The sequence below is a fragment of the Elephas maximus genome, chromosome 7 (assembly GCF_024166365.1).
Source record: "Elephas maximus indicus isolate mEleMax1 chromosome 7, mEleMax1 primary haplotype, whole genome shotgun sequence".
NCBI classification, from domain to species: Eukaryota; Metazoa; Chordata; class Mammalia; order Proboscidea; family Elephantidae; genus Elephas; species Elephas maximus.
Window position 1 is genome coordinate 75,818,839 of NC_064825.1, and position 24,992 is coordinate 75,843,830.

The following is a 24,992-nucleotide window of genomic DNA, read 5'->3' on the forward strand; positions in this document are numbered from 1 at the left end:
AAGATTGATCCAAAAAGAAAATCACCAAGGCATATTATCATCAAACTTGCCAAAACCAAAGATAAAGAGAAAATTTTAAAAGCAGCCAGGGATAAAAGAAAGGTCTCCTACAATGGAGAATCAATAAGTTCAGACTACTCAGCAGAAAGCATGCAGGCAAGAAGGCAATGGGATGACATATACAGAGACCTGAAGGAGAAAAACTGCCAGCCAAGGATCATATATCCAGCAAAACTCTCTGAGATATGAAGGCGAAATTAAGACATTTACAGATAAACACAAGCTTAGAGAATTTGCAAAAACCAAACCAAAGCTACAAGAAATACTAAAGGAAATTGTTTGGTCAGAAAACCAATAATATCAGATACCAGCACAACACAAGGTCACAGAACAGAGCATCCTGATATCAACTCAAATAGGGAAATCACAAAAACAAATTAAGATTAAAAAAAAAAAACGCTCAAAACAGGGAATCATTGAAGTCAGTATGTAAAAGATCACAATAATCAAAAAGAGGGACTAAATACAGGTGGCATAGAACTGCCATATGGAGAGGGATACAAGGCGATATAGGACAATACAAGTTAGGTTTTTACTTAGAAAAATAGGGGTAAATATTAAGGTAACCACAAAGAGGTATAACAACTCCATAACTCAAAATAAAAACCAATTAAAACGTAACGACTCAGCAAACATAAAGTCAAATACTATGAAAATGAGGAACACACAATTTATAAAGAAAAACATATCAGCACAAAAAAGTAAGTGGAAAAATGAAATTGTCAACAATACACATAAAAAGGCATCAAAATGACTAAACACATAAAATTTTTTTTTTTTTAATCTATAATTACGCTGAATGTAAATGGACTAAATGCACCAATAAAGAGACAGAGAGTCTCAGACTGGATAAAGAAACACGATCCGTCTATATGCTGCCTACAAGAGACACACCTTAGACTTAGAGACACAAACAAACTAAAACTCAAAGGTTGGAAAAAAATATATCAAGCACTGTTTACAATAGCAAAAAGCTGGAAGCAACCAAGGTGTCCATCAACGGATGAATGGTTAAATAAATTGTGGTATATTCACATAATGGAATACTATGCATCGATAAAGAACAGTGAAGAATCTGTGAAACATTTCATGACATGGAGGAACCTGGAAGGCATTATGCTGGGCGAAATTAGTCAGAGGCAAAAGGACAAATATTGTATAAGACCACTATTACAAAAAAAAATTTTTTTTTCTAAGATCTTGAAAAATAGTATAAACTGAGAAGAACACATACTTTTGTGGTTACAAGAGAGGGAGGGTGGGAGAGGGTTATTTACTGATTAGTTAATAGATAAGAACTACTTTAGGTGAAGGGAAGGACAATACTCAATACACGGAAGGTCAGCTCAACTGGACTGGACCAAAAGCAAAGAAGTTTCCGGGATAAACTGAATGCTTCAAAGGTCAGTGGAGCAAGGGCGGGGGTTTGGGGACTATGGCTTAAGGGGACTTCTAAGTCAACTGGCAAAATAATTCTATTATGAAAACATTCTGCATCCCACTTTGAAATGTGGCATCTGGGGTCTTAAATGCTAACAAGCGGCCATCTAAGATGCATCAATTGGTCTCAACCCACCTGGATCAAAGGAGAATGAAGAACACCAAGGTCACACGATAACTATGAGCCCAAGAGACAGAAAGGGCCACATGAACCAGAGACTTACGTCTTCCTGAGACCAGAAGAACTAGATGGTGCCCGGCCACAACCGATGACTGGCCTGACAGGGAGCACAACAGAGAACCCCTGAGGGACCAGGAAATCAGTGGGATGCAGGCCCCAAATTCTCATAAAAAGACCAGACTTAATGGTCTGACTGAGACTAGAAGAATCCCGGTGGTCATGGTCCCCAAACCTTCTGTTGGCCCAGGACAGGAACCATTCCCGAAGACAACTCATCAGACATGGCAGGGACTGGACAATGGGTAGGAGAGAGATGATGATGAAGAGTGAGCTACTTGTATCAGGTGGACACTTGAGACTGTGTTGGCATCTCCTGTCTGGAGGGGAGATAGGAGGGTAGAGAGGGTTAGAAACTGGCAAAATTGTCACGAAAGGAGAGACTGGAAGGGCTGACTCATTAGGGGGAGAGTAAGTGGGAGTATGGAGTAAGGTGTATATAAGCTTTTGTGTGACAGACTGACTTGATTTGTAAACGTTCACTTAATGCTCAATAAAAATTATTATAAAATAAAATAAAAGAATAGGCTCACCAAAAAAAAAATATATATAAGCATAGCTATACAGTTATTCTGTCTAGATTGTGTGTGTGTGTGTCTGTGCTTGTGTGTGCATGTGTGTGTGTGTGTGTGTGAATATCTGCAGTAATAGTAAACCTTAGGGGATAGACTTGATTTTTTGAAATCAGCAAGAGACAATGAGAATAGAGAAATTCCTATACTTAAAAATATACATTTGGTTGAAAGCAAAATGGAACTATAAAATAATGAGCCTTGTTTTGTTCTATTTTGTTTTTTGATTTACAGCCTGTTTCTAAAAATAATTCTAAAAAAAGTGCTCTAAACGTTTGAGCACTTCCAGGATTGTGGAAATAAAGGGCCGGCATCCCAGAATGAACACTCTCAAACGAGTTAGAGAACACTTATAGTTTAAATTCAGGGTGTTTTTTTGTTTGTTTTTAGTAATGACATGTTTTGTACCAGCTTGCATGGCAGTTTTTACTTTAAACATTCAAAATTTTTTCATGTGATTTGGCTTTGAAAATATGGCCAAGGTCAGGCTATTTATTTCTCTTTCTCTGCATAGATTTAAGCTTTTATATGCTGGAGAATTTGTTTCTTTTTTTAACTCTGAGCTTTAATAGTGATATTCATTACTTAGGCTTTGTTTTGCTTTGTTTTTCTTTCTGGGGGATGAAATGCATTACTCCATAAGAAATTAATTTTAAAAAACACTATAACAGGATTGAAATGCAATCAATTTTTTCTCGATTAAACTGCAGCACTGCCTTGTGGTATACTAATAGGTATCTGCCTACGATAAAAACAAGGTGGTTTAGTTTAGCTCTATAGAGAGTGCCCCTTGCAGCTTTCACCACAGTACATATGTGTAAAACCATCAGTCATTTTATCTGTTTGACACTGATTAATTACTCTGATCTATTCTGGCATTGCAGCCGCTGCCTTGGCACTTTATTCAGGCTTGAACAATTGAAGGGAGTTCAGCAGTGTGAATTATGTATTTATTACTGTGACCCCTCATGCTATTTAATTAGCTTAAATGAGTGTGGGTACACTCTCTTCTTTGAAATTAATATTATTATGGAAATATTTTATTTGTATTAAATTTTAAGACATGAAAATAATATCAGCATATGTATGGCAATTAAAAATATGACTTTTAACTATTAAGGTGTTTTGTCTGTTTATTTTACGTTAGTGTTCAAAGTTTTTTCTTTTGTGAAAATTTAACAGAGGTGTTCATTACTAGTTCATTTTGATTTGGATTATATTTCTAAATTGAGGAATACACGGAATTGTTTTAAGTGTATCCTTTTTTTTTTTTTTTTTTGAACCAAAAATGAAGAATTTGAAAACCCTGCTTTAATAAACACCATAAAACATTTCAATTTTGACCCTTATACTAAGGATCAAATAGAGTATTTACAGACAAATCCATTTACATTTTATAACACTTCCAAGGCGATGTAAATTGAAGAGCAGCAACCATTTGGGCAAATGAATGAAAAGAAAATGTTTGCAACAATACCTCATATTCGACCAGAAAATCGCTAAGGAAAATGCACAAAAGAGATTTGGAGGGTGGGGATAAGGTGGCTGAAACATCCTAAGTAATACCCATTAGCACTGATAACTACTAAAATGCAAATCAAAACAATTGGATTCTGTTTTTTGCTTATCGAAATAACGAAGGTATTTTTTGTTTTCTTCTATTAAATTATCTTTTTTGGTTTGGTTTGGTTTTGAATAACACCCAAGGTTGAAGATGGCAGGAATGTAAAACAGGAATATGTTTCTCATTACATATGAAGATACATAAAAAATGTTGTATGCCTTTTACCAAGGAATTCTACTTCTGATCATCTATTTTAAAGAATTCATTTAAAATTCAGACTTCTTTCTGTTATCTTTGCTATTCGAAAAAGTGGAAAGTAACATTTTAATTTGCTCTTTTTTCTTTACAATATCTTGTTTTATATGATTTAATTTTTCATTTTTCTATAGGGTCACTATGAGTCGGAATCGACTCGACGGCAGCGGGTTTGGTTTTTTCAGTAGAGTGAAATCTGTCAATCTTGATTCATGTGGTTTTATTTAATCTTTAATCTATCTGGAAAAAAATTTTTCTAACACTTTAGGATGTAACCGTTTTTTCGCAAGTGGATAGCCAGTTACCCATACACAATTTTATTGAATCCTTTCCTCAGTGATTTAAAATACTCATTTGTTATTGCTGTTAGGTGCCATTGAGTAGATTCTAACTCATAGCAGCCCCATGCAACAGAGTAGAGCTGCCCCACAGGGTTTTTTAGGCTGTAATCATTCCAGGAACAGATTGCCAGGCCTTTCTTCTGCACAGAGGCTGGGTGGATTCAAACTGCCAACCTTTCAGTTAACTGCCAAGTACTTAACCCTTATGCCATCAGGGTGCCTGAAAATACCCACTTACTATGTACTAAATCTCCATAACAGATCTTCTTCTGGTTTCTCTGCTACATTCAGTTTATCTCTGTGTTTATTTCTAAGGTACCAAAATTTTTTAAACGACTTTATTATGATATAATTTACATGTAATAAAATCTGCACATTTTAATTGTATGGTTCACTGAGTTTTGAAAAATGTATACACTACCCTAATCAAGATATAGAACATTACCAAAAAAAGAAAGATATAGAACATTTTCACCACTCCAAAGTTTCCTTCTTAGGCCCTCACTCCAGTCCCCAGGCCAAGGCCTTCTGTCACTATATGTCAGTATTAACTCTTTCAGAATCTTCTAGGCCGTTAGGAATAAAGTTGCTATGAACATTCATCCAAAAGTCTTTGTATGGACATATGTTTATATTTCTCTTGGAGTTTTTTTGTTTTGTTTTTTCTCTAGGAGTAGAATTAACTAAGTCTCATGCTAAATGTTTATTTCACTTTATGAGAAACTGCCAGACTGTTTTTCAAATGATTATACAATTTTATATTTCACCAGCATTGTTAGTTCAGTTGTTACACATCCTTGCCAACACTTACTAAATCAGTCACTTTAATGTAAACCGTTTTAGTGGGGTGTGAGGTTTCTGTTTAAATATTTTCCTGATTTATTAATTGGGTTGTATGTTATCGTTTTCGTTATTGTTGAGTTGCAATAACTATGCGCACATACACACACAAGTTCTTTATCAACTATATGTGCTGCCAATATTTTTATTCCAATTCTTGGCTTTTCATTTTCTTAATGTCTTTTGAAGAGTAGAAATTTTTTATGAATTTTGATAAGTCCACTGTATCAATTTTTCCTTTATAGTTTGTGCTTTTTTGTTCCAATTAAGAAATCTTTGTCTACCCTAACATCACAAAGATTTTCTTAAATGTTTCTTCTAAAAAAAGTTTTATAGTTTTAGCTTCTACATTTACATTTATGATCACATTAAAGAGTAATGGTTCATCTTTTTCCAAATGGATATTCAGTTATTCCATCATCATTTCCTGAAAAGACTATCCTTTACTATTTTATCGCCTTGGCTCCTTTGTCAAAAATGAATTGACTGTATGTGTATAGGTCTATTTCTGAGCTCTTTGTTTTGTTCCATTGATCTGAATGTTTTTGCCATTCTAAGTCCTTTATATTTCCATATGAACTTTAGAATCATCTTGTTAACTTTTACAAAATATCCTGTTAAGATTTTGATTGGGTTTGTGTTGAATCTCTAGTTTGGAAAGAATTGATGTCTTAACAATATTGAGTCTTTCCATCTACAAGTAAAATATATCTCCCTATTTATCTTTAATGCCTCTCAGCAGTGTTTTGTAGTTTTGTGTGGATGAGTCTCTTGCATGTATGTTATATTTATCTCTGAGTAATTAATGCTTTTTTAATGCTATGGTAAATGCTATTGTGATTTTTATTTCAGTTTCTAATTTCTTCATTGGTAGTATACATACTCCTCACTTGGAGCCCTGGTGGCATAGTGGTTAAGAGCTCGGCTGCTAACCAAAACGTCAGCAGTTCAAATCCACCAGCTGCTTTTTTGAAACCCTGTGGGGCTGTTGTGCTCTGACCTATAGGATTTCTATGAGTCAAAACTGACTCAGGGCACCTAATAACAACAACAAATACCCTTCACTTATCAGCTATCTCCATTATCCAGCATTCCACATTTAGGACAGTAGTAAAAAAATCAACTGACTTTTGTGCATTAATAAGGCGGCAGGCATGGCAGCAACAACTGTGGAGCATCGCCTCTGCTCCCTCCTACTGGCAAGGACAACGTATCCAGCTGCCACCTGGGGCCAGCCTCCTCCTTGGCCCTGGCCTCCAGGCAAACACGCAGGCAGCACCAAGCCTCTGGGTGCCTTCTGGGTTCCCAGCTCCTATGTGGCCTGAGGCTCTGCAGCTCAAAATGGCTGTAGGGTGGGAAAGGAGGAAAGAAAGAGGTATCACAGAGGGTGTTTGGAAGAAATGCATGCCAGTTTAATGACATCCCAAAGTGAGCTGAAATGGGTCTGAAGCCTCTTCCTCGGTGGGGCCGGTGGGGCCGGGTGTGTGGTCAGGCTCCCAGCACCCTTGCAGGAAGCTGGAAGCATCAGTGACTCACCAGGCTCAGAGGGTGGGGCACATTCTCAGATCCCTGAAGGCAGGGCTTGCAGGTGTGGAAGTGGAGCCCTAGAGGCAACTTCTTGAGGGAAGCCCCTAACCCAACAGAGGAGGAAGGTAAAGTGGTTAAGCTGTGGGACCTCCAGTCACACAGCCCAGCTTTATCTAGCTTTATCTCCTCCGGGCTTCCTTCTCTACAGAGAAATAATCTGTAACTGGATTATCACGGTGATGAACACATCCATAAATCTTAGCTGTTATTTTTGTGATAGTATTTTCTAAATTTTTTTTAATTTGGATATCTGAAAATAGGAAAAAAAAACCTTAGTTTTTGCATAATGCCAGTTTTCACATAATGACCTGGTCTTTTGAATTTAACCATGTTGTTAAGTGAAGAGAGACAATTGATTTTCTATCGTGACCTTATATATCCTAGGACCTTGCCAAATCATCTTAGAGCTCTACTAGCTTTTTTGCAAATTACTTTAGGATTTTCTATGTATAAGATCGCATGGTCTACAAATTAAGACTTCTTTTTCCAATATGTATCTCTTTTTTTTCCCCTTGCCTTAATGCCCTAGCTAGGATATCAAATAGAATAGCGACCAGGAGTGGTCAGAATGGACATCCTTGCCTTAATTCCAGCCTTAGGAAGAAAGCATTGTCTTTCCCCATCAAGAATGATGTTCTCTGTAGTTTTTCCAAGATTCCCTGTATTGGGTTGAGGAAGATTCCTTCTGTTCCTAGCTTGCTGAAAGTTATCATGAGTGCATTTTGTCTATAAAGTCTGTAGAACTATCTCACTGGTAATCTTTTTCATGTCAGGCTTTGGTGAACGTGGCATGTGAAGTAGTTTTGTTTCATTTCTTAATAATATAGAGGAATAGGTCAGATAGAAAAACTGAAGCCACCTGTGCACATTAGCATATCAGTATGTTTTGCTGAATCAGGTGCGCTTTGTGCCACATTCTTTCTTTCCATTACTGTAATTCCTTAATTTCTTATTAAAGTATATGAATCTTACCTTTTTGCAAGGATTACAGTGTGGATGTTTTGGTAATGGGATCTTTATACTCTAAAAATAGCCATCAGGTGATTCTGTTGTGTTTTGCTTGTGCTGCTTTACTACTTTCTTGAAAAGCATTCAGATTCATTATCCCAGAATGTGTGAGATTTGCAGTTTTTAAAAAAGAAGATACTGATTTGGTACTTGGATAGTTTTGCACAGATTCCTCAGTCACCATTTTGTATGCAGCCTCATTGTGTCTGTCCGGATTGTTAAACTACCTGATGCTCTTACGTGTGACCCTTACTCTTAAGCAAGGGATGATGACGAATTACAGCTTGCAGTCTTTCACTTTGTTATTTTTAATGGACTCTTGGCAAATAAAGGAAAAAAAAAAACTAGGTTATAATCAGAAAAACACATAGAGAATTCCATCTTAGAATATCCTAATAATTCTGTATACAATTTGGAACATACAGAATATTTAGGAAATCAGTCTTACCTTTAAACATATTTGTAATATTTTTGTGTTCACTGTTTTACCTGTGTTTTTTTTTCTTTTAAGATTTCCTAGCTATAATTTTTAGTTCCTCAAAATGCCATGCCCTGAAGGCTATTCAGTATATGTTTTCTCTCCCTTAAATGCCGTTACATGTGCCCTCCTCAAGCCCTAGTTAACCTTGCCTTTTACTGCAGTCCAGCCATTCTCAATTTTTACTTCCAGCACACCTGAGACACATACCTATTGTGTAATTGTTAATGTAGCTATTTATCTTCACTCTTGACCAGGAACTCTGAGGGCATGGACCATATCTTGTTTTTTCTCTATTACCAGGGCCACATACCCAGGAGTTGAATAAAACCCCTCCTCTTGATTCTGCATGGCCACTGTAGTTTTGCTCACTCTTTCACAAGGTGATTGACACTTGTGATGTGTAGGTTAGTTCTTGCTTCATTCAGAAATTAATGATTCTGTGTTAGAAAATCAATCACTGTAATATACCACATTAATAGAATAGGGGGAAAGAACCACATGATCATTTCAATCAGTGCCCAAAAGGCATTTTACAAAATTTAACACCCTTTCATGATGAAAACATACAACAAAATATAAATAGAAGGGAAACCCCTCAATATAAGAAAAGACATTTATGCAAAACCCACAGCTAACATCATACTCAATGGAGAAAGACTGAGAACCTTCTCATTAAGATCAAGTGCAAGACAAGGATGCCTGCTCCCACCAGGGCTATTCAACATCATTCTGGAAGTCCTACCCAGCACAGTTAGGCCAGAAAAATAATAAAAGGTATCCAAATAAAGAAAGAGAGAGTCCTCATACAGGATTGCGTCCTTTGCAGATGACATGATCCTATACATAGAAAACCCCAAAGATGCTACAAAAAAGCTGTTAGAACTAATAAATGAATTCAGCAGAGTGGCAGGGTACAGGTCAGCACTCAGAAATCAGTCAGGTTTCTATACATCAGCAATGAGCAGTCTGAAAAGGAAGTTAAGGAAACATTACCATTTACAATAGCATCTAAAAGAATAAAGTACCTAGGAATAAGTTTAACTAGGAAGGTGAAAGACTTGTACACAGAAAATTATAAAACATTAATAAAAGAAAGAAGACCTAAATGAACAGCCTTCCGCGTTCATGGATTGGAAGGCTTAATATAGGTAAGATGCCAGTATTGCCCAAAGCGATCTATAAATTCAATGTAGTACCCATCAAAATTCCAATAGCCTTCTTTGCAGAAATGGGAAAGGCAATCCTCAAATTTATATGAAACGGCTAAAGCAATCTTGAAGAAGAAGAAAACTCATACTTCTTGATTTCAAAACATACTATAAAGCTGCAGTAGTTAAAACAGCCTGGTACTGGTAAAATAATAGACGTGTGCTGTTGTATGTGGTTGAGTCAATTTGATTCTGACTCATAGTGACCCTATTTGACAGAATAAAACTGGCCCCATAGGGTTTCCTAGCCTGTAATCTTTATGAAAGCAGATTGCCAGGTCTTTTCTCCAGTGGAGCTACTGGTAGATTCAAACCGCCAACGTTTCAGTTAGCAGCTGAGTGCCTAACCATTGCACCACCAGGGCACCTTATAATAGACATATAGATCGAGGGAATAGAATTGAAAGTCCAGAAATAAATCCACATATCTATGGTCAACTGATTTTCAACAAGCGTGCTAAGTCCTTTTAATGGGGAAGGCAGAGTCTTTTTAATAAAATGGTGCTGGCAAAAGTGGATTTCCACATGCAGAACGAATTGGATCAATGCCTCACACCATACACAAAAAGCAATTCCGAATGGATTAAGGACCTAAATGTAAAAACTAAAACCATAAATTTTTAGAAGAAAATGTATAGATAAGGCCGGGGACCTTTTGTTTGGTGATAAGACTATTAGATATGATAACAGAAGACTGAGCAGCAGAAGACGGAATAGGTAGATGTGACCTCATAAAAATTACTTTTGTACATCAGAGGATTTTATCAATAAAATGAAAAGATGGCCTACATGTTGGGAGAAAAATTTCAGGAACCATATATCAGATAAGGGCCTAATATCCAAAATTTATATAAAACTTAAACACAACAAAAAGACAACCCAGTCAAAAAATGGGCAAAGAACTTGGACGGGTCACCAAAGAGGGTATCCAGATGGCCAACAAGCACATGAAAATATGCTCAACATCCTTAGCCACTCATCTTGTTGTTAGGTGCTGTCAAGTACATTGTGACATATAGCGACCCCATGTGACAAAACAGAACTGCCCCTCTCCCCCTCCCCCCCAGAGTTTTATAGAAGCAGATCACCAGTCTTTTTCTCACAGAGCCACTAGTTGGGTTTGAACCACCAACTTTGGAGTTAGCTGCCAAATGCTTAACCATTACATCACCATGGCTTCTTCCTTAGCTGTTAGCCATTGCCATCGAGTCAGTTCCAACTCAGTGACCCTTTAGGATGGAGTAGAACTGCCCCATAGGGTTTCCAGGGAGCAGCTGGTAGATTCAAACTATTGACCTTTTGGTTAGCAGCTGAGCTCTTAACCACTGTGCCACCAGGGCTCCTTTCTTAGCCATTAGAGAGATGTAAATCAAAACCACAATGAGATTATAATTTTGCCCCCATTGGAATGACAGTGATCAAAAAATGGAAAACAATCAGTGCTGATGAGGTTTAGAGAAAACTGGAACCCTCACCTGTTGCTGATGGGAATGTAAAATGGTGCCGCCACTGTGGAAGCAGTTTGGAGGTTCCTCTAGAAGTTTAACAGAGAACTCCCATATGACCCAGCAGTCCCAGTCCTGGGTATATGCCCAGAAGAAGTGAAGGCAGGAGTACAAACAAACCTGTACACCAGTGTTCATTGTAGCACTTTTCAAAATCGCCAGAAGGTGGAAACAACTGAAATGTCTATCAACAGATAAATGGATAAACAAAATGTGGTATATACATACAGTGGAGCATCCATGCAGCCGTAAAGAGAAATGAAGTTCTGATGCGTGCCACAAGAGGGAATAACCTTGAAAACGTTATGCGGAAGTAAATAAGTCAGTCGCAAAAGGACAAATACTGTATTTCACGTATATGAAATAAACAAATGTGTAGAAACCAAAGATTATTAATGGTTACCAGGGTTGGGAGCGATGGAGAAAAGGAGGGAGAGTTATTGTTTGAGGAGCATTGAGTTTTTGTTAATGGCGGTGAATGTTTTGGATGAGGATAGCAGTAATGGTGGCACAACATGACAAACGCAATCAGTGTCATTTAGTTGTAAATCCAGAAATTATTGTGCTGGTGGATGCTGGGGTGTGTATGTTTTTACCAAAATAAAAAAGAGAAAATTAAACATCTCACAACATTAAAAGAGGAGTGGTGGGTAGATATTTACTTCTCTGCTAGACTGTATTTGTTTAGTTCTTAAATGCATTTTTTACCTTTCTTTTATAGGTGAGGCCTTGAAAGGAAAGATGACAGTTCACAAGAATAAGAAAGATCCACGTTCTCTCATTGTGACCCTCACATTGAATAATTCAACTCAAACTTATGGTCTCCAGTGAAAAAGTCACAGAAGCACAACTACTAACAGTTTTTAATGCGGGGGAGTGGGGAAGGGGTGGCGGGAGAGGCTCCTGGGAGGATGATTTTATGTGAGCGCGTGGATGACGGGACCTTTCCTAACGGGTCTCCTCAGTCAGAGGGAAGCATGTAGGAATCTGATACCGTTCAGCTGAGGAAGGACACCAGTGGATCCTTGTGCTCCACCTATGTCATCTTACTCTTGCAAGGTCAGCCAGATATAACCAAAGTAATTTTTACATTCAGGTTAGCTGTATTGAAAAGCATTTAAATTGGCCCAAATTTGGAACAGAGATAGTCTTTTATTGTTTTTAATAAGTTTCCTACTATAAATTTTAAACAGTAGTATTTGATTAGTTATTTGGACTATGTTTTATTAAACTTGTAACCATACACCAGGCTTTACCATTTTATTGCAGATTTGGGGAGGAGTAGTTTTTAATTGTGTTATTTGCTAGAATATCCAGATATGATAGATTAAAGAGCAAGTGTAAGGGACTAAAATATAGAAAAGAAAACATCAGCCTTCTCATGCAAATCCTCTTTTAAGCAGTTTAATTGATCATCCTATCCAGGATACTGTCATCAGTTTGTAGCTTCTTCCCTCTTTGTGAATATTCTTTGGCCATATAATTTTCTAATACTGCCTAGGAAATCTAATTTCAATACATGTATCCTAAGTTTCATAGAAGTTTTTAAGATCTGGATACATATGTACTTGTTTACTAATGCCTTTTTCAAACTAGATTTATGTGCAAAGGTTAAATACGCTTATATTACTCTATAAAATTGTGTCATTTACAATTATTGACTCAGTTTGAAATGCAGAATGAAGAGCATTCAATAAAATGTGTGAAATACCCACAAGCATTTTAAAACGATGTTTCAACATATTAAAACCTTTTGTAAAATCAGTTAGAAGCATTTAAAACAAAGCTTACAAAGGAATCATTTTTAAGAAAACAAGGATTTAAGGAGTGGGTCACATGCCTCAGGTTGGCAGCTGGTTCTTCATCAAAACAAGATGTACACAAGGCAGCATAGCATAGTGTTGAGTGTGAACTCTGGAGTCATGCCTATGTTCAGACCCTAGCTCCGCCTCTTTCTTGTTATGTAATCATAGTCACATATCTTAATCTCTGTGTAACAATTCATGAGTTAATACATTTTAAGTAATTAGAACAGTGCCTGGCACACACAAAACAATAAATGTTAAGTGATAGTATCATCATTATCATACACTCAGAGACCACTTTTGAAGAATATATGGCATCTATATGCATGCAAATTTAGAGAAAAAGAAGACAGAAGAAGAACTGATGCATTTGAACTGTGTTGTCAAGAATATTGAATATACCACAGACTGCCAGAAGAACAAATCAGCCTTAAATCCAACCAGGATGCTCCTTAGAAGCGAGGATGGTGAAACTGACTCACTTTCTTTGGATATGCACCAGGAAAGACCAACTGGTAGAAAAGGACATTCTGTTTGGTAAGGTAGAGAGGGTCAGCGAAAACGAGGGAAATCTTCAATGAGGTGGATTAAAACAGTCACAACAGTGGACTCAGACATACCAACAGTCATGAAGATGGCACAGGACCAGACAGTGTTTTGTTCTTTTATACGTAAGGCTGCCATGAATCAGCCAACTAAACAGCAACAAACAACTCCACATTAAATGAGTTTAGCAATTGTCAACCTCATCAGATAGCAGTTGTTAGTCTACTACATGAATAGGAGAAAGGATGATTACAAAGGAAGTCAATATTTAAAATGGCAAAATCTACACCAAAGGAAACTGTCTTTTTGGTTCTTAGAAAAGTAGACTTCTAGCAACAGGAAAAATAACCTTTTCAAAATGACGATATCAAGACCATACTCAAGTTTTCCTTCATAAGCGTGATTTGCTGTTTGTACTGGGCTAAACCTCCATGGATTTGAATTCACAGCATTACTGGCAATGGGTGATGCTGATTATTACAGCTCAAAGCACTTTAAATTTTGTCTTGGATGGCTTAATGGACAAAATGAGTAGGTTGGGGTGATGAAGTGATTAAGGAGGCCGTAAGAAGATTAAATGGACTCAGTTTAAGTGGTCAAAAACCATCAAATTTTTGTTTTTATTTTTCTTGTAAGTATATAATACATAATTCCTACATGTAAAAAAAGTATACATTTTAGAAAGTATTTCTAAATTTTTCAAATCATCTTTGATATTTATGAATTTTTTACCCAGTGACCCTTTTGATTTTCTTCCGATGGTTATAACTAGCCCAGCCATAATAGTTGGTGACTCTTTATTCTTTTCAGTTAGTCTTCCCATGCGGGACATTCTAATTTGTATACCTAAACATTTTATGAGAATATTATATTCGCGCCCAAATATTAGCTCTCTAATTGGAATTTCTGCCATTAAATTGCTGTGAAAAATAAGTACTTCATAGCCCTTGACAATGATAAATACAATGTCCTTTTCATGCCGTGGCAGATGGAGGTTTATGGAAGGTAATTTATTCTGGCTGAGGGATTTTATTTCCGTTGAGAAAATACATTTTTTCTCCTATCTTGCTTTGTGGAAACTGACATCATTATGTTGTATCGTGTGGTTTTCATCCAAGTATGGTAGTCATCTCTGTATAGTTGACCAGTACTTTGTAATGGGAGCCCTTTGAAAGGAAGTGTTTCAAGAGAACAAAACTCTTGAGAGTGTACAGCATTGCCTAGACAACGTGGTACAATAAGCAACCACCGCTGCTGTAGAACACAGGCAGCTTACATTCTGAAATAATCTCACTTGAGGGGGAAAAATTCCAGTCCCACAGAGTTGCTTGATTTCTTACCACCTGTAGGTGAAGGAAACCCTGGTGGCATAGTGGTTAAGTGCTATGGCTGTTAATGAAAGGGTTGGCAGTTCGAATCTGCCAGGTGCTCCTTGGAAACTCTATGGGGCAGTTCTGTTCTGTCCTATAGGGTCGCTATGAGTCGGAATCGACTTGAGGGCACTGGGTTTGGTTTGGTTTGGGGAGTGTAGGTGAACCAATGTGGTCCACCTGTGGCCTTCAGCATTTTACCTCTCACTTCTTGAAACAATATCTAAAATGTGTTATGTGACTTTACCAATTTAAGATCCTGCTTACTAGTCTTACCAACCATGCTATCAAGTAGAGAGAGTAGTGTAACACAGTACTAAGTGTTCCACAGGAAAAATTAAAATAGGATGGTAATCAGTGTAGCATCTACACGCCAGGCCCAAAATTACAATTTAAGCTGCTGGACTAGAAACATAAACCCCAAACATCCAGGTAGTTAGGTTTTTCTGCGTAGCAGAATAACCCCCAAAAGTGTCAGCCTTGCTGTCTTGGAGTTTCAGCCACATCTGAAATCATTTGCAAAAACTGAAAACAGTTTATAAATTTAGTCTACACTTGCTGTCAGGATAGACTAATTTGTGATGAAAACCAAGGTTGGTAAGATACCTGGGGTCAAGCATTGTTTCTTACAAGGTTGGTAAACTAAAGCCCGCAAGCTGAACCCACCTCCCCACCTATTTTGGTAAATTTTGTTGGAACACATCCACACTTACTCATTTACATATCTCTGACTGCTTTCTCACTACCACAGCTGAGGTGAATAGTGGCAGCAGATCCTATGACCCACAAAGCTGAAAATATTTATGATCTTGCTGTCTGTTGAACAACTTTTACAACTCCTGGCCTACTCGTAGCTTGTAACTGGACTTTTCAGCCTTGTAAGGGTAGCAAGTTAAGACCAGAATAAATGTGCAAACAGAACTTTTCAAAGCTAGAGATCGTTGAACTCTACCTATTAGCTACAAGATAACCCCGTTAATGAATTACTTCTGAGCCTAAAAAATGGATTTGCAATGGCCTCATTAATCTCTGGACCTTTAGTAGGGCCCGACACAAAACAAAGTGCCAACATTAGGAGAGACTATCAGGGAACTTGCTTTTTACATCAGTTGTCAGCATGCCTTGGGGCTCCTTAAAGCCTTCCCTGCTCAGTTGTCTAACTAGAATGTGATGCTAGGAACTGTGAGAAGATACATATAGTCTCTGCCTGGGAGCCTAGCTATCAAAAGAGCCCTTGTTGGCTTGGAGGCTCATATGTTTCACATGATTTTGTGTATCTGTTTTGTTGCTATAAAGTTAAAGCTTTTCCAATTGGAATGATGAATAAACACACACTTTTAAAGTGTCCTGGAAGTTATCCATTTCATCTTTCCAATAAATAAAGTTTTGAGGGGGAAAAAAACTGCAAAAGAAATTATTTTTATCTCTCACCTTAATATCATCTAGAGCGTAGCTAAAAATTCATAAAAATGTTCTATCAGTGTGTTAGTTCTAAGTATTTAAAAACGTTCAGTAATCAATAATAATAGTAAAGTAGGCAATTAAGTAAATTATTCACTTTATGGACTATTATGCACCCAGTAAAAATCAAAAACCTGTTGGCAGCATGGGAAAACTCCCGTGATAAAAATGTTAGGTAAAACAACCAGATAACTCAAGGTATACTTATTACAAGAAAAAGCTTGCATATGCTAAAATATTGAAAGAATACCCCCCCAAAAAAATTTGTTAGGCTGTTTGGATTTATAACTGAATTTCCTCTAATAGGAGGCCTGGTGGCACAATGGTTAAGAGCTTGGCTGCTAACCAAAAGGTCTGCAGTTCAAATCCACCTTAGAAACCCTATGGGGTGGTTCTACTGTGTCCTATACAATCACTGAGTCAGAATCGACTCGATGGCAATGGGTTTGGTTTTTTCCTCTAGTAGTTATGCTTTCCATAGTGTTATATAACTTTAATACGTTTTTAAAATACATTCTTAAAAATAAAATTGAGTAGCTGCAATACTGTTTGTAAAGTGTTGATACTAGAAGTGAGGCTACCAGGCCACTACATCAGCTCAGACCACGTGGGAGCCCAAGAACTGCATACTTGTGGCAGAATCCTACCCTCCCTCCTCTACCAGCGTTCACAGCCTTGAGACCACTGCCTTGGCACCATCAGGATTCGTTTCATAATGTCCTTTATTCCTCTTCATGTCAGTCACCACAAGAAGCCCAGGTCTCCCAGTTCATTCCGTATCCCCATCTCCAGTCTCCATGCAGTTCTGTATTCCCTTTTTCTATGCAAATTACCTTGCTTTCTCCTGAGGACACTGCTTCCTCTACAGCTCTGTGAAATGGTGACTGTCGTCTCTAACACACCACTCATCCCTCTGGGCTTGGATGTGAGGTGACTTCTTGCATTTTGTTTCCACTTATAAACCATCCTCCCCTTCCCCTTCCTAGATTCCCTCCCCAGCTCTTAATCTGTCCTCATCAACACTGTAACACCAACTCCTTTACCTTGACACGGTCACCTCCCCCCCCCCGCCCCATCACTCTCCCTCATTCCTTAGAAAATGTAGCTCCTTACTGACTGTTTCACACTACTGTTTAACCCCTGAATTCAGTATCTCATGTAATGATCCTTCTATGTCCTGATCTTTTGGCTCCTTGACCTTTAACCCAGTGATTTTGCCCTCCACCTTACCTCAGCCACTCCTTCCCATGGTCATATTCTTGTTATTTGCCATCGAGTCAATTCCAGCTCATGGTAATTCCACACGTGCAGAGTAGAATTGCTCGAAAGGGTTTTCAAGACCGGAGCTTTGGGAAGATCTCCAGGCCTTCTGAGGCACCTCTGGGTGGGTTTGAACCGTCAACTTTTTGGTTAATAATCCTGCACTTAACTATCTGTGCCACCCAGAGACTCCTGGTCATATTCTAGAACTGCCCCTGACCCAGAACTCAAACTAAAAAAACCAAACCCATAGCTGTCAAGTTGATTCCAACTGATGGCAATCCTGTGTGTTAGAGTAGAACTGCTCCATAGTGTTTTTTTGCCTGTAATCTTTATGGAAGCAGTTCACCAGGTCTTTATTCTGTGGTGCTGCTATTTGGGTTTGAAGAGCTAACCTTTAGGTTAGCAGACAATTGCAGACCACTTGTGCCATCCAGGGACTTTTTACCCAGAACTCGTATTTCTGTATTATATCAGTTTCAAGTATCATTCTAAAACCACCTACCTTTCAGCTCACTCTTTTTAGTATCCTAATTCCAGCAGTCCTTCAGTGCACCAAGACCAAAATCCATTGTTGTTTACCCATATTCACTGTCCTCACTTCATGTTTGCACTTCCCTCCTTACTCAGTTTAAAACCCATAGTCCATCATTATAAACGCTTCTTTTCTTGCCGCTCTTTCACTTTTCTGTATTCTTGGCTAAACCATAATCCTAGTTAAGGCCAACTCCATGACTGTGCCTGAGCAGCTCAGTGAGGCTGGAGGAAGACATGCTGACTGGCTTAGTTGTAAATTCATGACCTCTAATATCAAGTGAAGGAAAACCTGGTGGTGTAGTGGTTAAGAGCTATGGATGCTAACCAAAAAGTCGGCAGTTTGAATTCACCAGGTACTCCTTGGAAACCCTATGGGGCAGTTGTACTCTGTCCTATAGGGTCTCTATAAGTTGGAACCGGCTCGATGGAAACAAGTTTGGTTTTGGGTTTTAATATCACTTGAAGGAGCCTGGATGGCACAAGCCATTTGCAATTGGCTGCTAAACCAAAGGTTGGCAGTTTGAACCCACCCAGAGGCTCTGTGGAAGAAAGGCCTGGCAAACTGTTTCTGTACAAAGATTACAACCAAGAAAACTCTATGGAGCTCCTCTACTCTGCAACACATGGGGTCACCATGCATCAGGGCAGAATCCACAGCAACTAACAACAACAATTTCAAGTGATTTCTGTGATGTCCTGAAGTTACTTCTCATTTCCCTGGTCAAGGAGCCTTGTTAAAGCACCCAGCTGCTGGCTAAAACGTCGGTGGTTCAAACTCACCAGGCACTCTGTGGGAGAAGAGACCTGGCGATCTCCCAGAAAGATTTACATCCTAGGAGACCCTATAGGACTCTTCTCCTCTGTCCTATGGGGTCGCTCTGAGTGGGAATCAACAGCACACAACCACATTGAGTCCACAACTCTCCTCGATGACTTTTCTCTCCTCAAATCTCCAACACCATTGCCCTCATTGTTACTCTCAGCTGAAGACTTTGTTTCCTATTTCACCAAGAAAAATAGAATCAATCAGAAGAGAACTTCCACAGGCTTTTGTGCACTGGCACATAGTAGGAGCTCAAAAAATACCTGTTGAATGAATAAATGAACACAGCATCTACTGGCCAATAATTCGGTCTGGTGCTACTCTGGCAGTTTCTCCTCTTGAATTACTTATTTATCTATTTTTATGTAGGAATTACTTTGTTTTATCTTTCTGAATTAGGAAACCTCTTGCATATCATTAGTATACACTTAAATGGTTGTTTTTTCCACAACCACTGTGATGTTTTTAAATTCAGAGTTTAAGGCCTTCAAATGGTTCTGAGCCTTCAGAGAAACCCTGGTTTTGCATATGGATGGATCACATTTTGTCAGCATATACATATTTAGATACTTTTGAACTTGATTTATGCTTTTCAAAAAATGGATCATTTGGCATATTTTGGAATGGACAAATGTTAATCCTGCTGTATTAGTAAATATGTGAAAACTGCTTTCACAGATGTCGTTAAAATTTCATTGAAAAAGGTCAAGTAAATTATTTCTAAAACATTTTAATATTGTTTGTTTATTCACCAATTGATAAAGGAAGGACAAAATTATGAATGACTCCAAAAGTATAAGCCTTCAACACATAGCTACAGAACCTGATTATATTAATAACTAGAAATATTTTAGGTAATGAGGTATCTTGAGCAGATAAACTTTTAAAACATTATCAAGCTTTATAATAATAGTGACAGCAAGGGTTTTCCTTTTAAACGGTGCTTTTCCCCCTACCTATATTAAGGTTTTTGGAAGACCGAAACCTTTTGTGTGGTCTACAGAGTGCCACTAGAATGTTTTGTGAAAGCAAACAGCATGGTTTTTGTTTTTTGTTTTTTCTCCTCCTGGGAACTGGAGCTGAGACCACATTACCATGAATGGAGCTCCAGGTCTTTCTTTCATTAGTGTATGTGTCTCCAATGAGCCTCCTGCTGGGCACCCTAATAGGATTTCTTCCCCTTGCACCTTCCTTTGCCCTGGCTTCTCAAGCTGTTCTATGATGTTTGGTTTAATGAGAAAATTCCTATGATGGGGGGAGGAGGAAGGGGGGTCTATCTTTTCCTTAAATAGACAAAGGTGTTGCTGAGGGAATTGTCAATTCTACCCTCTGTTTCCTGCAATTTTATGTGACCAACATTGATGACAACTTTGAATACGCTGAACCAGGAAGATCACAGTAACCACTTAATCTGAAAAACTCAGTCATAGCTGGGCAGATCGCATCTCACAGAAGTCCATTTAGCCTTAATAATGTGGAGAGACTGAAGACATTAGCTGGGAGGCAGCAGGGAACGGTGAGGAACGGTGGAGGAGAGAGCTGGAGCGCTAAAATTTTTCATATGCAGTGAGAACTTGAAACAATCTAGTGTTGATGGAATAAGCAATAGTATCTATAGAATTTTTAAATAGCCAATTATGGAAAGAGAAGAGTAACATATACTGGGAAGGATAAGGGAAGGTTAGAGTAGTGTGTGTCACCTAAATTCTGTTCTATCATAGACAGGAGCAATAATAGATAATGTCTAAAACGGATGCACCAAGAAATAGAGATATAAACCTATTATTGAGGGATTTAAAGGTGACCCCCAAGGAGAATTTAAAACAGAAATTGTTTAACAAATTAAAAGTACTTGGTTCTGGGGAGTAGAGGTTGAATAAGGTAGGGGCAAGGAAATCTTGGCAATGGCTTTTTAATTTTATATTGAATTCAAACAAATGCTGATCTGACTTATTTGACAGCAAAATTGGGGTCAAATGGATAGAGATGTGGAGAAGGAACCCTGGTGGTGCAATGGTTTAGCACTCAGCTGCTAACTGAGAGGTTGACAGTTTGAACCTACCAGCATCTCAGAGGGAGAAAAGACCTGGGAATCTGCTCCCATGAAGATTACAGCATAGGAAACTCTGTGGGGCAATTCTACTCCGTCCTACAAGGGTCTCTATGAGTCAGAATCAACTTGATGGTATGCAATAACAGATACGTGGACAGGGTCTGGAACGTCAGGCTGAGGGGCCTAATACAGTACATCAGCGTTTTATGTTTGCCTTATTCAGGTACGAATGATAAATGATTTAGGAGGTAGTACTGGAACCATGAGTCAGAATTCACTTGACAGCGCTGGGTTTTTTATTGGAACCATTATTCCCTGTCCTAAAATGTGACCCAGCTGGAGCTGGACTGACAAGGACACATCAACTGGGCCCTGAGGTACAAAGACAATAGCTAGGACAACCTTGGAAAGCAACTTTTCAGAAAACTTTCACATAAATCATAAAACATAGCACATAGTTTCCACTCATATCTTTTTTCTATTAGCATTTAGTGAATAGAAAATTTGTGGGGCCAATGAAGACCTTTGGACTGTCCTTACTGAAATGTGTATCAATGATTGTTAAGAAAGACAATTCAAAATGTAGGATCAGGGCTTCTTGCCAAGCTGTGAAAAGGTGAAGTTTTCAATGGTTTTGCCCATTTATAATATTAATATATACTGATGATTCTGTAATGTTCCTTGGACTCGGGCAGACATGGCTGTAGCAGCATGCTTGTCCGTTTCCTACTTTTGCCTCTTTGAACATATGAGGAGTAAAGCCTTTCTTTTTGCTTTACTATGTAACATTTTTACCCTAGAACATGAGTAAAAGGATTAGGGCAGCCTGCAGCAATCCTGGTGTCTGTTTCCCGCACTTGGCCTTGCTGTGAAGATTTGGATACAAGACAGGTCAAAGCTTGTGATTGTAAAGAGTTTGACAAAGTGAGTTTTAATAACAGCCTCTGTGTGGCCTAGAGGAAAAGTCCTATCCTCTTTGAGTTACCTATAGAGAAGTATAGCCACCTAGGGGGACAGGGGAGATGCTTTCTCCGCCTCAGCCCTGTAAGGAGTCACACTTCCAAAGGAGAAATCTTGATTCTGTGCTTTGTGCTCATGCTGCCGCAGAAGAGACAGCTCTTCAGTCCAGAAATCTTATTCTTTTGTACCGAGGGCTTTCACCACCTGTTCCCAAATGCAGCTCTACAGGCCATCTGCAACAATGTATCGGGGCAGCTTTATTTAAAGTACGGATCCCTGGGCACCACTGCAGAGATTCTAATGCAGAAGGTCTTAGAAGTGTTCAGGAATCTGTGGTGCTCTGGTCGGCAGCCCAGGTGTGGGAACCGCTACTTTAATCCAGTCTAGTTTATGTAACTGTTATGGGTTGATTATGTCCCCCCAAAAGATATGCTCAAGTCCTAACCCCCAATACCTGTGAATGTAATGGTATCTGGAAATACTGTTTTTGTAGATGTAATGAGTTAGCATGAGGTTATACTGCAGTAGGGTGCGCCCTCATCCAATATTACTGGTGTCCTTATATAAAGAGAAGAGACACAGACAGATGTGGAGAAGCGACAGCCATGTGGAGACAGAGGCAGAGATTGGAGTCATGCTGCCACAAGCCAAGTAATGCCTGCAGTCATCAGAAGCTAGAAAAGGCAAGGGAGGATTCCTTCCCTAGAGGCTTCAGAGAGAGCATGGCCCTGCTGACACCTTGATTTTGGACTCCAGAACTGTGAGAGAATAAATTTCTGTTAAGCCCCTCAGTTTATGGTACTTTGTTACAGCAGCGCTAGAAAAATAATACAGTAACCCTTACAATATTATGAAATAGAAAACCAAAGTTCAAAAACATTAAATCATTTTCCCCAAATGACAATTACAGCGAAGTCAGTATTTTAAGCATATGTGTCTACAATTTTGTGCTGGTAGATGTTTAATATCCAGTTCTCCAAAACAGACTTTCCCCAAGAAAAGCCCTGAATCGGAGCCTTTGCCAATTTTTGTGGTATAAATGCCCTTACCATGGCAGATTTCAGGCTACCAACATGACATCCTTGAACGTGGAGTTGGGAAGAGGTACTCAGTAACACACTGATATTTCCACCATTCAAATATAATAGACGGAAATAACCTCAAGAACATAGATGTTAGCAAAGTGTAGTAAAATAACAAGGAAGTGATAAGTTTTCAGTACTTATTACCTTTGCGATATGGTTTATTTAGTTGTAAGTTTATATAATTCAATTTTTTAATAATGGCTGAGTTAAACAATCAGCTTGCAAAATTCCTGAAAATTTAACAGTTGGCTCTCAAGAGCTGGTGCAAGCCGACCCCAGCACCCCCTGTGCGTTTGAGTCCAAAGCTCTCTACACCAGTGCTTAATAGGTTGTGGTCTGTGGAATACAAGTTCTTGCAAATGTTTTCTGAAACAAGATTTTAAAAGGTCAAATATATCAGATTGGTATATTGCAGGTCCTAAGTTCTGAGGTAAAGACCCATTAACCTCAACCCAGTGTTGCCTTTTTTTGTGTAATAGCATACAGAGTCAGTGTTCCTTAGACTCCACTTTGAGAAATGCTCTGCATTTGGGGAAATCCTAACAAAGTGATTAACAGCATCGACTCTGGAGCCAGACCGCCTGAGTTTGAATGCTGGCTCCACCACTTACTACAAGCTGTGGGTTCTTGGAAAAGAGACTTAACCTTACTATCCCTCAGTTTTCTCAGCCATAAAATAGAAATAATAGTAATAGTACCTATTTCATAGGCTATTTGCAAGTATTAAATGAGTTAACATATATGTGAAGTACCTAAAACAGTGCCTGGCATGTAAAAGTACTATTTGAGAATGAGCTCTTATTATTGTACTATTGTTGTTATCAGTCTCCTCCTCAATTGTTCCAGTTTCCCCAACTCTCAGGTTTCCTACCAAGCTATATGGAAAAAGTGAAGGGGTTCTTGACATTCCTTCCTGAGTTCAGAGCATTTCTAGCCACACTCGAAGGACTTAGAATTTACCATTTCCTTTTCAGGACATATCAACTGGAACTACTGCAATTTTAGTCGTGCATACATTTAAATAAAAAATCCCTTACCTAGGGTAACACAGTACGCAATACTGAGGAAGCCAGCACAACTTGTCCAAGGTAAGGTCATGTAAGCGCCATAGATACATCCAAACTCCCTGAGGGACAAAATTACTGGGCTGAGGGCTGTAGGGACCGTGGTCTTGGGGAACATCTAGCTCAATTGGCATAACAGTTTGTAAAGAAAATGTTCTACATTCTACTTTGGTGAGTAGTGTCTGGGGCCTTAAAAGTCTGTGAGTGACCCTGGTGGTAGCCCCCAGACCTTCTGTTGGCCCAGGACAGGAACGGTTCCTGAAGCCAACTCTTCAGACGTGGATTGGACTGGACAATGAGTTAGAGAGAAATGCTGGTGAGGAGTGAGCTTCTTGGATCAGGTGGACACTTGAGACTATTTTGGCATCTCCTGCCTGGAGGCGAGATGAGAGGGTGGAGGGAGTTAGAAGCTGGCGAAAAGGACACGAAAAGAGAAAGTGGAGGGAGAGAGTGGGCTGTCTCATTAGGGGGAGAGTAATTGGGAGTGTGTAGCAGGGTGTGTATGGGTTTTTGTGTGAGAGACTGACTTGATTTGTAAACTTTCACTTAAAGCACAATAAAAATTATTAAAAAAAAAAAAGTCTGTGAGTGGCTATCTAACATACTCCACTGGTCCCACCCCATCTGGAGCAAGGGAGAATGAAGAAAACTAAAGGCACAAGGGGAAGATTAGTCCAAAGGACTAATGGACCACAACTACCACAGCTTCCCCCAGACTTAGTCCAGTACTACTAGATGGTGCTCAGCTACCACCAACAACTGCTCTGACAGGGATCACAATAGAGGGTCCCGGACAGAGTTGAAGAAAAATGTAGAACAAAATTCTAACTCACAAAAAAAGACCAGACTTACTGGCCTGACAGAGACTGGAGAAACCCCGGGTGTAAGGCCGCTGGACACCCTCTTAGCTCAGTAATGAAGTCACTCCT

The 24,992-nt window shown here is 38.8% G+C and overlaps 1 protein-coding gene across 2 annotated transcripts in view; it reads left to right on the forward strand.

The window, feature by feature from the left end:
• Nucleotides 1-16,197, forward strand: part of PRMT3 (protein arginine methyltransferase 3) — a 121,865-nt gene extending 105,668 nt beyond the window's left edge. Inside the window, exon 16 of one of the 2 annotated variants that reach the window (XM_049890710.1) lies at nucleotides 11,821-16,192. In XM_049890710.1, the coding sequence (XP_049746667.1) occupies nucleotides 11,821-11,930 (110 nt within the window). In that variant the 3' untranslated portion in view covers nucleotides 11,931-16,192. Of the gene's footprint in view, nucleotides 1-11,820 lie in introns of both variants that reach the window. The other variant, XM_049890712.1, reaches the window with a different exon arrangement.
• Nucleotides 16,198-24,992: the final 8,795 nt, after the last annotated feature.